The sequence below is a fragment of the Lepisma saccharinum genome, chromosome 1 (assembly GCF_977018435.1).
Source record: "Lepisma saccharinum chromosome 1, izLepSacc3.1, whole genome shotgun sequence".
NCBI lineage: Eukaryota > Metazoa > Arthropoda > Insecta > Zygentoma > Lepismatidae > Lepisma > Lepisma saccharinum.
In genome coordinates, this window is record NC_139229.1 from 6,530,592 (window position 1) to 6,544,171 (window position 13,580).

The 13,580-nt window shown below is 39.6% G+C and overlaps 1 protein-coding gene across 1 annotated transcript in view; it reads left to right on the forward strand.

The window, feature by feature from the left end:
- Window positions 1-13,580, forward strand: part of timeout (circadian regulator timeout) — a 318,577-nt gene that overhangs the window by 252,133 nt on the left and 52,864 nt on the right. The window contains exons 17-18 of the mRNA XM_083112638.1: window positions 6,572-6,646; window positions 7,553-7,622. Of these exons, the coding sequence (XP_082968764.1) occupies window positions 6,572-6,646; window positions 7,553-7,622 (145 nt within the window). The remainder of the gene's footprint in view (window positions 1-6,571; window positions 6,647-7,552; window positions 7,623-13,580) is intronic.

Below are 13,580 nucleotides of genomic sequence, written 5' to 3' on the forward strand. Positions count from 1 at the left end.
CTCAAGCTCCAAGCTACATCTTTCTTGCTTTTTCACGCTCTAAGCTTCGTTCTTCTTCCTTTCTCACGCTCTAAATTTCTTTCTTCTTCCTTTCTCACGCTCTAAATTTCTTTCTTCTTCCTTTCTCACGCTCTAAATGTCTTGCTTCTTCCTTTCTCACGCTCTAAATTTCTTGCGTCTTGCTTTTTCACGCTCTAAGCTTCGTTCTTCTTCCTAGCTCATTCTCTACCTCTTTAACCTTTCTCAAACTCTAAAACGGCCTTCTCCCCCTTCTTTCTTATTCTTTTAGTGTCTGTCTTTCATCCTCGCTTTCTTGTTCAGTTTCTTTTACTCCTTTTTATCCGATCTGGCCACTGAAGTTGCCTGGTTCTATATAGTCCCGACCTAGGCGAGGGTGTTCTTTGCGAGTGTCCAGCCATGAGTTTCATCTAATCATCACTCGTGCTCGCCAAAAGTGGCAGAAAAGCGATGCTAAGTAACAAAAATACAAAGATAAACGTGTTTTTTTAATCTTCCTTTACCCTGTTTTCTTATATCTTCCTGACTTTAAACGTTTCTTTTCTCGCCTTTCTCGTTTTTCCTTCAGATGAATTGGATAATACCGTATTTACTCAGGCATCTCGGGCACTTTTTTTACAACCAAAATTATGATAGAAAATAACGGTGAGCTTTTCACATGTATAGAAAACACCATTTATGCTGTGTAGGTATGCAACCCGTCGTGCTGGTGATAAATTCTAGGAATCCGGTATTGAAGTTGAGAGCTCCTGCCATGGTGTATGTGGGAGAGAAAATAAAACATGACAAACGTTTTGACCTATATATATATATATAATTCAGGTACGAAGTACTAAGTACGAAGTACTATAAAAATATTTAAAAGTTTGTCTGGTTTGCAAGTTCGATGTAATTGATAACCCGAACTTCGCTTAATCCGGACAGGCAAAAGGAAAAAAAAGCAGAATGCAAGGTTTTAAATGTAGCTAGAAGTCAACAAGAGAACTTCCCAAAGAAAAGGCAGTCAACCAGTGATGAAATTCTGTTTTCCGCAGACTTTGTACTGTACTGTATAGTGTATTTAGGCCTATACCCTTTAAATCCACAATAATAAACGTGTTTTATTTGCTATAAACTGAGTTTTAATGCACTTTCTACGGTTGTTTTAGATTATTACAGTTAATCCGGACTTTCGTTAAACCGGTCAACTTATCCCCCCATTAGTCCGGATTAACGAGGTTTTTCTGTACGTATAAAATAACTTTCTTCTTCCCGTCTCACTCTGTTAAGAGTTTTTGAGTTTAAGTTTTTAAGCCGACTTTATGCACAGGTAGGCTAATCGGAACTGGACCTACAGTTTCAGGCTGGATTCGAACCACTATGTGCGTCCACTGGGTATGTGAGCAAGAGTGTACAGTCACCAGCAATAGAAATGGAAGACCTCGACCTGAAATACTCGCTTCCCACTTGGAGTTGGGTGTTGCCTAACTCCAAGGCGATAGCCGTACTTCTTATTGAAAAGTTTCTGTTGAAGTTGGCGATAAGTTAGGCAACACACACATCGCATTGCAGAGAAGCGGATATTTCAGGATCTACATACACTTTTTGGTTCACTTTCTTCTAATTATATGTACAATATCTGTACTGAAAGCGTACCAGATATGTACGACCCATGGGAACCATTTAAAGTACACTTCTATAACACTTTTGGCACACTTCGTATCACAAGAAAGATGACTATACTTTTGGCACTAAAAATCTTATGAACGAAATTAAATTTGACTTGCAGTTGATATCTTCATGACATAAAAATACTACAGAGAATATTGCTGTTGTTCACATAGAGGAGGGGGCCTGAAATGATTTGCAATGCAAAAACTTGGACTGGAATTTGCAGCAATATTACATTGACCCCCACTCCCATTAAGAAATATTAGGAAGTTCAAGTTTGTACCCACTCAAAAATAAAATCTTTCCTCTGAGTTTCACACATTGATTGATTTAGGAATTAAGTCTTAGTCTATTAATATAATCTATATTGCAATTTTATTACAGTGTGTCCCTAAAGGTACTGTACAACTTTGATGTCATACAGCACAACTTGTAATTAACATAAATAAACATACCATGTCCCATTTGATTTACCAATGCATAACGTTTTATTGTGTTTTAGTCCACTTGAACATGTGCACCTCTGGTGGCACGTAGGTGGCACGTAAAACATCTAATCGAAATTCCAACTCTTTTCCTGTCAACTGTGGCAATGTCAGCTCTTATTCTAGCCTTTAAATCATCAAGATCCATGCCAGGAGTTTTGTACACTGTGTCTTTGACTAAGCCAAACAAAAAGTCCTGGGGTGTAATGTCAGGGGACCTAGGATGCCAGGCAATTGGATCGTCTCTTCCAATCCAACGTGCTGGAAATTTCCTGTCCAGGACATCCCTCACGTCTAAGGCCAAGTGTGGTGGTTCACTATCTTGCTGGAGAAATGACTGTTGGTTGGTCAGCCAATTGTGGTATCAGATACTGTTCCCGCATGCCAAGGTACTTTGTAGCATTTACTCTTTCTTCGGGGAAAAAAGGATGGGCCTACAATGCGATCAGACAACAAACAGCACCAAACATTAACTTCAGGACTGTCACGTATCACCTCCCTTACCTTACGTGGATTGGTTGAACCTCAGATGCGTACGTTATGTTTATTGACTTTACCGCACATATGGAAAGAGGATTAATCAGAAAATGTCACTTTGGTTAAAAAATTGTTATCCTCTTCCGAAACCACGCCACACACACTTCACTTTTTCTTGTGCAGATGTCATTTTAAAATTATGCAGCTCCTGTCACGTGGAATAGACAAAATTATTCAATACCTGACTAAAAAAAAAAAAAAAAACTTTAGGCATTGGTGAATCATCTACAACGAAGTACGTTCCTCTATGTCAATTACAAATTCTGCTGTATGACATCAAGGTTGTAAAGTACCTTTTGGGACACGGTGTAGTACTCAATTACAGGGTGGCCCGTAAGTACCTACCCATTCACATATTTTATGTGTCCAGTGTATCTGTGTGCTGTCCTTCATTCTCGCTGCATTATATTATGCGACTTCGTGTTCTGTGAGACATTTTTCGCAACATAGCAGGGGTTATTGTTCCAAATGCCGCTGTAAAAAACAAACAAAATTTTACGTACATGCATAATTGAATAACATATCATAGCATAATAACATATGGATGTGAACCCTGCTACGTTGCGGAAAATGTCTCACAGAACATGGCATCGCATAATATTATGCACAACAGCACACAGAAAACGATACGCTACATACATAAGATATATGAATGGGTAGGGACTTACGGGCCACCCTGTACTATAGAAATATAGGTGCCCCAGTTTTATTGCTGGTGACTGTACACGGAGCCCTTTTACTCCACAAAATTTTAACATTGTTAGTATATCCAAGGTACCGATAGTTGACACTGGGGGAACCTTTTTCGGGATTCCTGATTAGGCCCCAGAAGACTTCCGGAAAGAAGAACATTGCGAAACTTTTTTTTGTGGGGGGGGGGTCCATGCGTCGCCTGCCATTGCAATATAACGCCATCTTTGATTTTTAATTAAAGCCCCCGGGACGAGATTAATGGAAGGGGGGAAGAAAGGGAATTTGAGTCGTGATCTGACTAATAAGTCCCTCCCGAGGTCTCCTGCAGGAGTTTTGTGTTTTGCAGCCGAGCAGGGAAATGCTATTAACTTCGCCGGGAACGTCTTTCTTGTGCACATATGCTGCAAAGGGAATACGTGATGGGGTTCCATAAGCACTACACGCTCCTGCTGGGACGAGGGAGGATATTGCAAATGGCCATTTGCATTTTTCTTCAGTGTGTGCAATGCAGTGCTGTAATGTATAAGGCGCAGCGAAAAAAAAAAACTGGGGATCTTGCAGTCCCATGTCGAGAGGAAATAGTTGGAAACAGTGCTTGCAGTATACAATTACTGTTTCCAAATTTAGTGTATATTATATTTCGTCATCGAAGTACACAATATGTGTAAGTATGGCTGAGTACATTTTGAAGTTTTAAGCGTGCCAGTGGTGCCCACTGAGTGTTGCTACGCTTCTGGGAAACACGGAAATGTCAGGGAATTTTGCAGATCGTCTGGAATTTACGTGCAACTCTGCAAGAGAAAGAGTTGCAAAATGAACAAGCAGTTCACTTCCACATCTGGATTCGGTTCTTGTGATTCCACTCCCAAAAAGATTCAGTTTATAAAGTTGTTTCTTTCGTTCTTATGATTCTCAGTCTTGTGCAAAATTATGGTTCCTTCGAATTTCTGTAATAAATTTTCACTTTTATAATACTAGATATTAGAAAGAATATCAAAGTAAAACTTGCAGTCCAGATATCCCATTGAAAACTAAACTGCGTTGACAATATGATCATAATTATCGTTAAGGTTGGTGAAGTTAAGGTTATCGTCTATTATTTTTTAGATCTGGTTGCCATTTCCTATAGAATTCCTATATGCAACAAAAATTTCTCCATGCACTTATAAATGTTATCACAAAAGCTGCATTTTCTATGATACTACAGAGCATTCCCTGACATTCGCTACGAGACTCGGCGGCAAGCGGCCCGGGAACATCGCTTGTCTTTTCCGGTGAACGGGTCCGCGACAGTCGGTAGAGTCGGCTATTCAAATTACATTTTTCATATTGTGTACTAACCTCTACTACAGAAGGTGTTGAAAATGATGTCCCTCTGCCGCAACACATTCCTGGCATCTCCGAATGAAATTGGCATTTACGCGTGCAAGTTCGTCTTCTGTAATTCTCCCGATTTCTCGTACAATACTCTCTTTTAACTCACGGATGGTGTGCGGATTGTCTTTGTATACTTTATTTTTTAGATTTCCCATTTTTCTTTCGAGGTTTAATATAGTGGTCCTATGTTGCAAAACGTCGTCGCACTTCTCCACAATTCCTCTCGACAAGATAAATCCTTTGTTGTAATGTAAACTTTTGTGGTGCCATATTAAGCCACAATCTTCAACACACGGACACGACACAACACAACTTCCGAGGGAGGATTATACTGGCGTCAGTCTGCAACGTCAACAGAAAGGGAAAGAGAGCGAAGGCAGGGAGAGCGAAAAAAAAAAACAGACTGTAGCGTGCGACTATCGCGGACCCGTTCGCCGGGAGAGACAAGCTCTGATGCCGGGTCGCTTTCCGCCGAGTCTCGTAGCGAATGCCAGGGAATGCTCTGTATAAATCCGACCGAAAATGAAAAAGTGTGTATGGTTTATGACTGTTGTTTATATATTGTGCAGATCTCTTACCTTAGCCTGAAGGCTAGATGCACGTGATTGTAGCACCCAATACATTTGATACAGATTTAAATTTTACATTTTGCTCTTCGAATTTTCACGTGTTCTTGTGTGTGTAGAATGAAGTTTGTTAAAAAAAAATTGTGAAAGTAAATATTATATATTTAATTGAAAAACACAAGGTTGATAAGCAAAAATCATGATGATAAACATGTCTGGAAAAATTTCATAATCCAAAAATCGTAGCAACTCACCCCGCCAACAAAATGTTGGTGTTTTTTTCCTTAAAATAATATTAATTTCAATATACAAATATTCTAAATGATATGTAAAAAGTTTAGATTTTAGCACCGTTATCGCAGTTGCGATGAGGCAGTGTTGGAAAGGGGAATCAATATGTGTTGCCTTAGAAATTAATTTACTTTGTCTTGTTCCAAGTCACTTTTACTACTACGTATACCATATTTGATCCGTTAGTTGAAAATAAGGAAGAATTTAGAGGCGGAGTATCAAGTAAACTATTGAGTAAAGCTAAATAAAATTTACTAACAGTAATAGAATTTTTTAAACACATTCTTTGTACATCTATAAACTAATCGTGACGACGAGAATTGAATATGAAATGGACAACAATCACAAATAAATATCCTGCACTTCGCGCTACGACGCCAGAGGTCCCGGGTTCGAATCCCGGCCTTGGCATCGATGTTTGTGAGTGTCCATCAATTTAATCATATCATCACTTATCCCCATCTTCGCAAATTAGCCAAACGTGTCACAAAAGCGAAGTAAGAAAAGCAAATAATCAATCAATATATATCCATGCCTATTACTTGATACCAACCCATGGCATATTTCGTGATGTGGTAATGTTATACAGGCTGGTGTAAAAGTAGGTTGACAGTAATATTGTTATTTTGTTAAGAGTGTGGAAGGATTATCATCTTCTGGCGCACAGTTTCCGCATTTTCATATTTCCAGTAATTCGTTAGCATCCACTTACTGACCTAGAATGTGAAGTTGCCTTTCGAATCACCAACCTGTAAAATACAAAGGAAAGATCGTCAACCTACTGTTCCACCATCCTGCATAACGAGGTATTTCTGACTATGTCTGTTCTTGGAGATTGCGGATCGCTATGATACGCCTTTGTATCTGCTCGAAGTAGATTAGCATTCATGTTTATAAATAAATCACCTCCTGTACGTACTCCACCATCTAATTAGGGATGTTTTGTTATTGCAGCACTTGGAGCACGTGGAGAGCAACGAGATGAGCAGATCCAGCAGACGGATGCTGTGGAAGATGAAGACGAGGAAGGTGAGTGTGCTTTTCCATCTCTGGTTATATTACATAACGAAGTTATATTTGTAGTATTCGTGGAATTTAACCTTTGCAAACCTTTTCTCTGAACTCACTTAGCAGAGACCGGATTTGGCATCTGCTATGCAAATTTCCATGGGATAGAGTACAGCGTGGTTGAGTGCGCACTTAGTTTTTTGATTCCATATACAGGGTGTCTACCAGTCAACAAATTGTGCTTGTGGTCAAGAATGTTTGCTATTTTTTACCGTATATTGAATTTAGTACATTGTTATATACCTGTAGTGGGATTTGATAAAATTGAATAGTTGGAAATCTAAAATTGTATTGAGTTGTGGTTAAGATTTGTTCACTTTGTTTCTTAAGAATTATATTCTTGTATGCGTGAAGTTTTGTAAAAATATTAAATATTGTTGCCATTCTCCATCCAGGATGAAGTCTCAAGCATTAATTTTTACATGCATTAATAATTATAGCAAGTCTAAATCTCTGGTTATAGTACAGCGTCAGTTTTCATCTTAACCAGCCTTGTGGTAGGGGTTTTTCATTGAATAAAAATATATATTTTGTTAATTTTTAACTATACCTAGTAGGGGGCGATTAAATAAATGTTAAGAAGTGAGAGAGAAGAAAAGGTCAAGAAAAGGGAATGAAAGGTGAAAAATAAAAAGTCATGAAAAAGTCAAGAATTTTGGATTTGCTTTTTTGGTAGACACCCTGATATATCTAAGCTAACAAAACAGCCAGAATCTTTCGCTAGGCCTCAGATTAACATTTCTAATATGTTTGTTGTAATATGTAATTTTGTGCTGCAGGTTATATTTGACTGACCCACATACATGTATACTTTTTGTTTGTCCTCGAAGCATGATCTTCCACACCATCTGTTATTTTTATTTGTAGACGAGGAAGACGAAGCTTTAGGACATTCAGCTGTGGAACATGACTTCAACTTCATGGAGTTTGTACACAGGTGAGTGAGAATTGCTACTAGTAATATTTACAGTTATACTTTTGTCACTTTGAAAGTTTAGCAACTTTTATTCTAATAGATTTTTATAGTTTTTCTGGCCAACTTATAGTCGTACACGACCATCTAATCTGTATGTGCTTCAAGTTGTATACGTATAATTTTCAAAATCTAATTCTCACGAATAGACGTATTAGAATTGATAGAAGTGTGTGTGGTTTTCTACCTTTTACGTTTTCTTTTCACAGGTTTTCCATTTCTAAACCGTCGTAAGAAATTGTTTTCCTCCGAATTATATGTTCTATCCTTATGCAGAGGAAAGATAATGCATCAAGTTTTATGTGTTATCAAGTAAATGCGCCGTGAAACGAAAAAGTTTGTGAACTCCTGATCTACGAATCCCGTAATGAACCTCTCGCTGCCCGGTACCGTCCCGCAACCCAGCGGTTGAGAATCACTGATCTATACAGTGGCGCCAACGTATATGGAAGATGGCCGGAGCCCACCAATATTATTATTACGTTTCTAATCGTGTTTCATAGCGGAATGCTTATTGAAATCAGTGAATAACATATTGAGAAAGTTAGGATGCATTGTTGGTGGGCATTAATATCAAAATACAACGTAAATGGATGCTAGGATTTATAAGATTTTTGTGTCAAGTGTTTTGAGCCCACCCAATGTTTTTAAAAAGTTGGCGCCCCTGACTCTACACGCTGGGAACGTTTGTGGTGCACAGTGACGCACTGTATATCTACGAGGGTGATTCAAATGAAAACCTTACAAGTCCAATAAGAATTGTAGGACAGACTGTTTACAGTTCGAATTTATATGAGGTCTCAACACTAATCAAGTGAGCTTCAAAACGCCATTTTTGTTGTTTTAAAAATGGCGCCTCCTATACGCGCTTGCACCTTTCTTGCCCTGTGTCAGCCTAAAACTTACAGAAATGTCTCTGCAAATGAAAATTCATTATCATTCTCTGCGTCTTACCACACCAGTGAGTTCACTAATGGAGGAGAAGTTCGACAATGGCCTCAGTTCGCAGGCAGATGGGTGGAAAGGCCTTCGCAGTGGCTTATAAGTGGCTGCACGTGGACCCCAAAGACTTGTAATATAAGCCTTGTTTCCATATTAAAAACACTAAGTTGCTAAACTAAAATCGTTAGTTCTTCGTCTGAGGAAGACCCTGATACAGGGTTGAAACGTTACTTGTTAAGTGTTATTATATCTTAATAAACTACCTTGGTCAGCAACTTAGTGTTTCCGAAAGACTTATTCTTTTTAAGGTATGCAAGCAGTAACTCAAAGTTGAATATAAATGTAGATCAGCAATTGGTCTGTGCTAAAATGCAACAAACTTGTGCAACCCTACATACAGAAATCTGCTAGATAAGAAACAAAAATGAATTAACATTTCATTTGAATCACCCTCGTATAAAGGGTTGTACTGAAAATTAAACAACCGATCCCAGCCTGACTGTTCTTCACAGCCTGTTCGTATTGGTCCTGGGCCTGCTGCAGTGTACCTCTCACAACGTTTGCATTGTGTGTTTAATATTGTAACATAATCCCACCCCTCTATCTCCCCACTACCCACCTCTCTCCCCAACCGAAAAAAAAATCATTTGAAACATTTAATCAATTACCAACCACACAGACCGCTCTCTTGGAAAATGGTAAAATTTGCATTATATGATCCAAATATTTACCGAAGACCGCGTATTATCGAATTATCTCTCTTTTCGCCCTCCTCCTCCCCTTTCTTCCACCAAACCCTCTCTCTCTTTCACCCACCGACTGCGAAATTTAATGTATTTGCTCATCGGCAGATCAAATACCAAATGTTCAGCAAGCCCTGCGTTGTTTCCATCCATTCGCTCAGGGCTTTCTCGACAGGGCAACCATCAATGCACGTCTTTTCGTAAAAGGAGCACAACGGATAATGATGCTCTATGTCACGTAACACCCACACTGCAAGTGGAAATAAAATGCGTTTGCTGTGGACACTTTTCCTGTACGAAGCCTGCCAAATGCCTGCCAGAAATGTAAGGATTGCTGTTACAATCATATCAATTGAACCAATGGTTCGGATAAAAGTATTTATACGAGTTACTTCGAGAAAGAAGTTCTCGTTTGGTTATGAAAGAAACGAAAGAAGTTAGTTGATAATCCTTTTACTCTGAAATTACATACCTTCAGCTGTTTTTCTACATACACACCAATGACAATGAAGGAGGGAGACAAGTTTTTGTATAACATCACACGCTTCTGCTTCTAAAGTTCCCCTTCTCCGAGCCCTCTGGGTGGCTCCCGTGGCGGACTTGGCAGTTGCCATTGGAAATTTGCTTTTAAAATTCACATATCGCCGTAGACTTAGGCAACACACACAACGCCTTGCAGTGAAACTACTATTTCTGATCAAGGTGCCCCATTTTTATTGTCGGTGACTGTACATGTAAGACCACAGATCAAAGTGAAGTGAAATAAACAATCAAATCAAGAATGGCTACGATTCTACTTCAAACTCCGATCTCAAATAGATTTAAGTAGATTTTAACGTTCAGTATCTCTGTACCAACGAAATCTTGCTCATGATTATACTAAGATGGACTTCGCTGGGTTTTGCTAACATAATTTTTTATTCCGAGCTGTACCAGTTCCCGAGATATCAACAAATTACATAGATGGATGAACGTAAATGAGGGTACTTGACAGCTTTGCTAGTGTTACTATCATATCCGTCATAATTGCATCGATACTGCCCTGTTGGAAAATGTCATAGCTCGTCTCTTGGTTACAATTTATTCAATATGCTGAGGTAGTGCAAAAACACGTGCAATCGATAACGTAATTTTCGCGTTGGATGCATATTTTAATTACCAATTACACTTGGCCTCTGGGATGTCTCGCGTGAATTTAAACACTCCACAATATAATATGAAATTGCACTGAGCTTGCAAATGCGATAAGGTGGGAGCATGCACAGTGCATATTCAACAAACTTGCTGTCGGGTCATCGCTTAATTTGTTCTTTTTTAGTACAAAATGCTGCACTACAGGAACATATGATTGCAGTTTGATCCATATAATATAATGGTTATCGCTGATCACGACATTCTGGTTACATGACAATGTACTAGGCTAATTTAGCCACTCGTATCATTATGAATGCGACATGCACATTTTGTTTTTGACTGGATCACGAAATGTGAAATAACACGCTGTAATATTCATTTTTCATGTTTCTGAAAGGTATGAGGTGCATTTTCCTACCACATTTTGTCACGAAATTACCGACGTGACACTTTCTGAAGCCTGAGTTAGTCTGCAAGATATGCAATTCACGTAAAATTGATTAATTCTGCTGTAAATATTTGAGAAGTAAGAATGGACTATTTTACATAGGAATAAACCAAAGCTTAATGTTCAAGCTCATAAACGCTCAATTTCTCCTGACGGTACAGACAATTTTAACAGTGCATGATCCAATAAGCTATTTCTTGTTTTGGTTCTCCAAGTTTCGTATTTCTAGTTGGTTCTGCCATGTCTTGAAAGCCGCGGTGGTCTAGTCGGTAGTGCGTCTGACTGCAACGCGGGAGACCCGGGTTCGATTCCCGGGGTGGGAGCTCTAAGGTCGGAATTTTCCCGGCCTTGTCCCCGCATAAAGCTGCTGTCGTTCTCATCCGGCCTTGAATAAATGAGTACCCGGGAAGGGTAAAGGCGGCTGGAGCGTGATGCTGATCACCTCCAAAATGGTAGAGATCGAGAATGTGTGAGGCTCTTCCCCCACCCACAACCGCCCACTCCGTCCACAAGCGTGTTTGCACTACGTCACAAACTGCTGCGTCAAGGATGGTTGCTTGTTTTTGATTTTGATTTGATTTAGTTTATTTTACTTCGCGTTTTGTGCCTCTTGGCTAATTTGCGAAGATGGGGATGAGTGATGAAATGATGAAATTGATGAATGGACATTCACAAACAACCAAGCCCGACCGGGATTCGAACCCGGGACCCTTGGCGTTGTAGCGCGATGTGCTAACCACTCGGCCACAGGGTCGGGCGGGATGGTTGCTTGTATTGTGACTTCGAGCAGCCATGATTGATTTTCTTTATTTTACTTCGCTTCTTGTGCCACTTTTGGCTAATTTGCGAAGATGGGGATGAGTGATGATACGATGAAATTGATAAATGGACACTCACGAACATCCATGCCAAGGCCAGGATTCGAACCCGGGGCTCCTGACGGGGGGGGGGGGATTGCTAACACAGACATTCGTGATTTAAATCAAACATGTAGTTAATGCAGATGTAACGAACGCTGTGGTTAATATTTCCTGACAAACAACAAATAAAATTGGCCACAAACATGAGCTGTGTGCGAATCCTGACATCACATGAAACTCGCCTATATATTCCCCATCCCATGGTGCAATGTGCACGGGATTTGCCTTTTAGTGCCATGTCTTCTTTTTGCCGGTGAAAATTGTTTTGCGACTTTCTAATCACCCTGTTTGTTCTTTTCAAGCAAAGATTACAAAGCTGAGTTCCTCTAATCGAAACTCTTCCGCACGAGTCTCCAATTTCAATCCTCGAGTACATCCTTCCTGTTGATCACCCGTGAGGCAATCCATTATCAATCGCTGGAGGACTTGGTTCGAAGGCAAGGAGAAGCGAGCGCTTGTTTTCAATTGCGAGGGCATTTGCCGTTCGATTGGGAACGAGGATTGCGGTATTATTTCTACAAATACCTCCCCCTTCCGGCGAGCTCTCCTAACGGATGCGTCCCGCTCTGAAGACAGACGTTGACAAACGAGAGATACTTCTCTCTTTGACAACCCCGAAAGCAGGGGACGCCTCCGGTCCTCTGTGTAATTGGGACTTCCTGGGACCTTCTCTGCTTGCACCGTTTTCAATGAGGGCCCCCAAGGAGGTGAGGATTCCCCAGTAAGCATTATGCAGATTGCTTTCGGAATCTTTCGCGGGATTCTTTCCAGTGGTGATTTATGAGCGCCGTGCAGCAACAAGCGATGCCTCTTGGTGGCGAAAGTGAATTAAAGATTCTCTTAGTGGGGTGCTTTTTGTCGTGAAGGTTAGTAATACTTTCTGTGGATCGAGCAAACTGCTTAGATATCCATCATAACAATCTAAAACGATACAGAAACCTTCAACCTTCTTACTTGTACAGTCACCGCCATAAAAAATGGGACACCTAGATCCTGAAATACCCGCTTCCCTGCAAGGCGTTACGTGTGGCTGTATCAGAAGTTCCTATTGAAATGGCTCAGATAGGCAAGCCAGCATTTCACGATCTACGTGTCCCACTTTTATTGCTTGCATTTTAAAATTCTTATTCTAGTTAACGGTTTTTACATGTTAACACGTTTGTTGATATAACGTTTCGGGCGAACACACGCTCCCTTCATCAGAGATTTATTTGTAGTTTGATCCGTGTTATAACAATAGCACACATTTAACATCAATAAACACTTCCAGAAAGAATCTTGCCAATAGTTTATTGTAAAACAAGCAACCATTTAACACACATGGAACGCACTTTTTTGTGTATATTCAGCAAACACCGAAATTAAATTTTCTTAAGCACGTAATTTTATGTAACATATAGTTTATTACGACTCGGCTGGACCTATGGCATGCGAATGGGTGATTTTTTTTCAAATTTTCCTCTCCATTCGAAAAACCTTTTGGATATTTCAAAATACGAAAAATTACATATGCTTAGAATTCCTTCTAGAGCATTGACGTGAATTTTCGTGTAGTTTTCTTTCACTGTTGTCTAGATATTATCAATAGTTTCGTGAACGTAAGTCTATTAAATTATTGATAATATCTAGTGAATAACAGTGAACGAAAATTCAAGTCAATGCCCTAGAAGCAATTCTGAGCGTATGTAATTTTTCATATTTTGAAATATGCAAGAGGTTTTTCGAATGGAGAGGA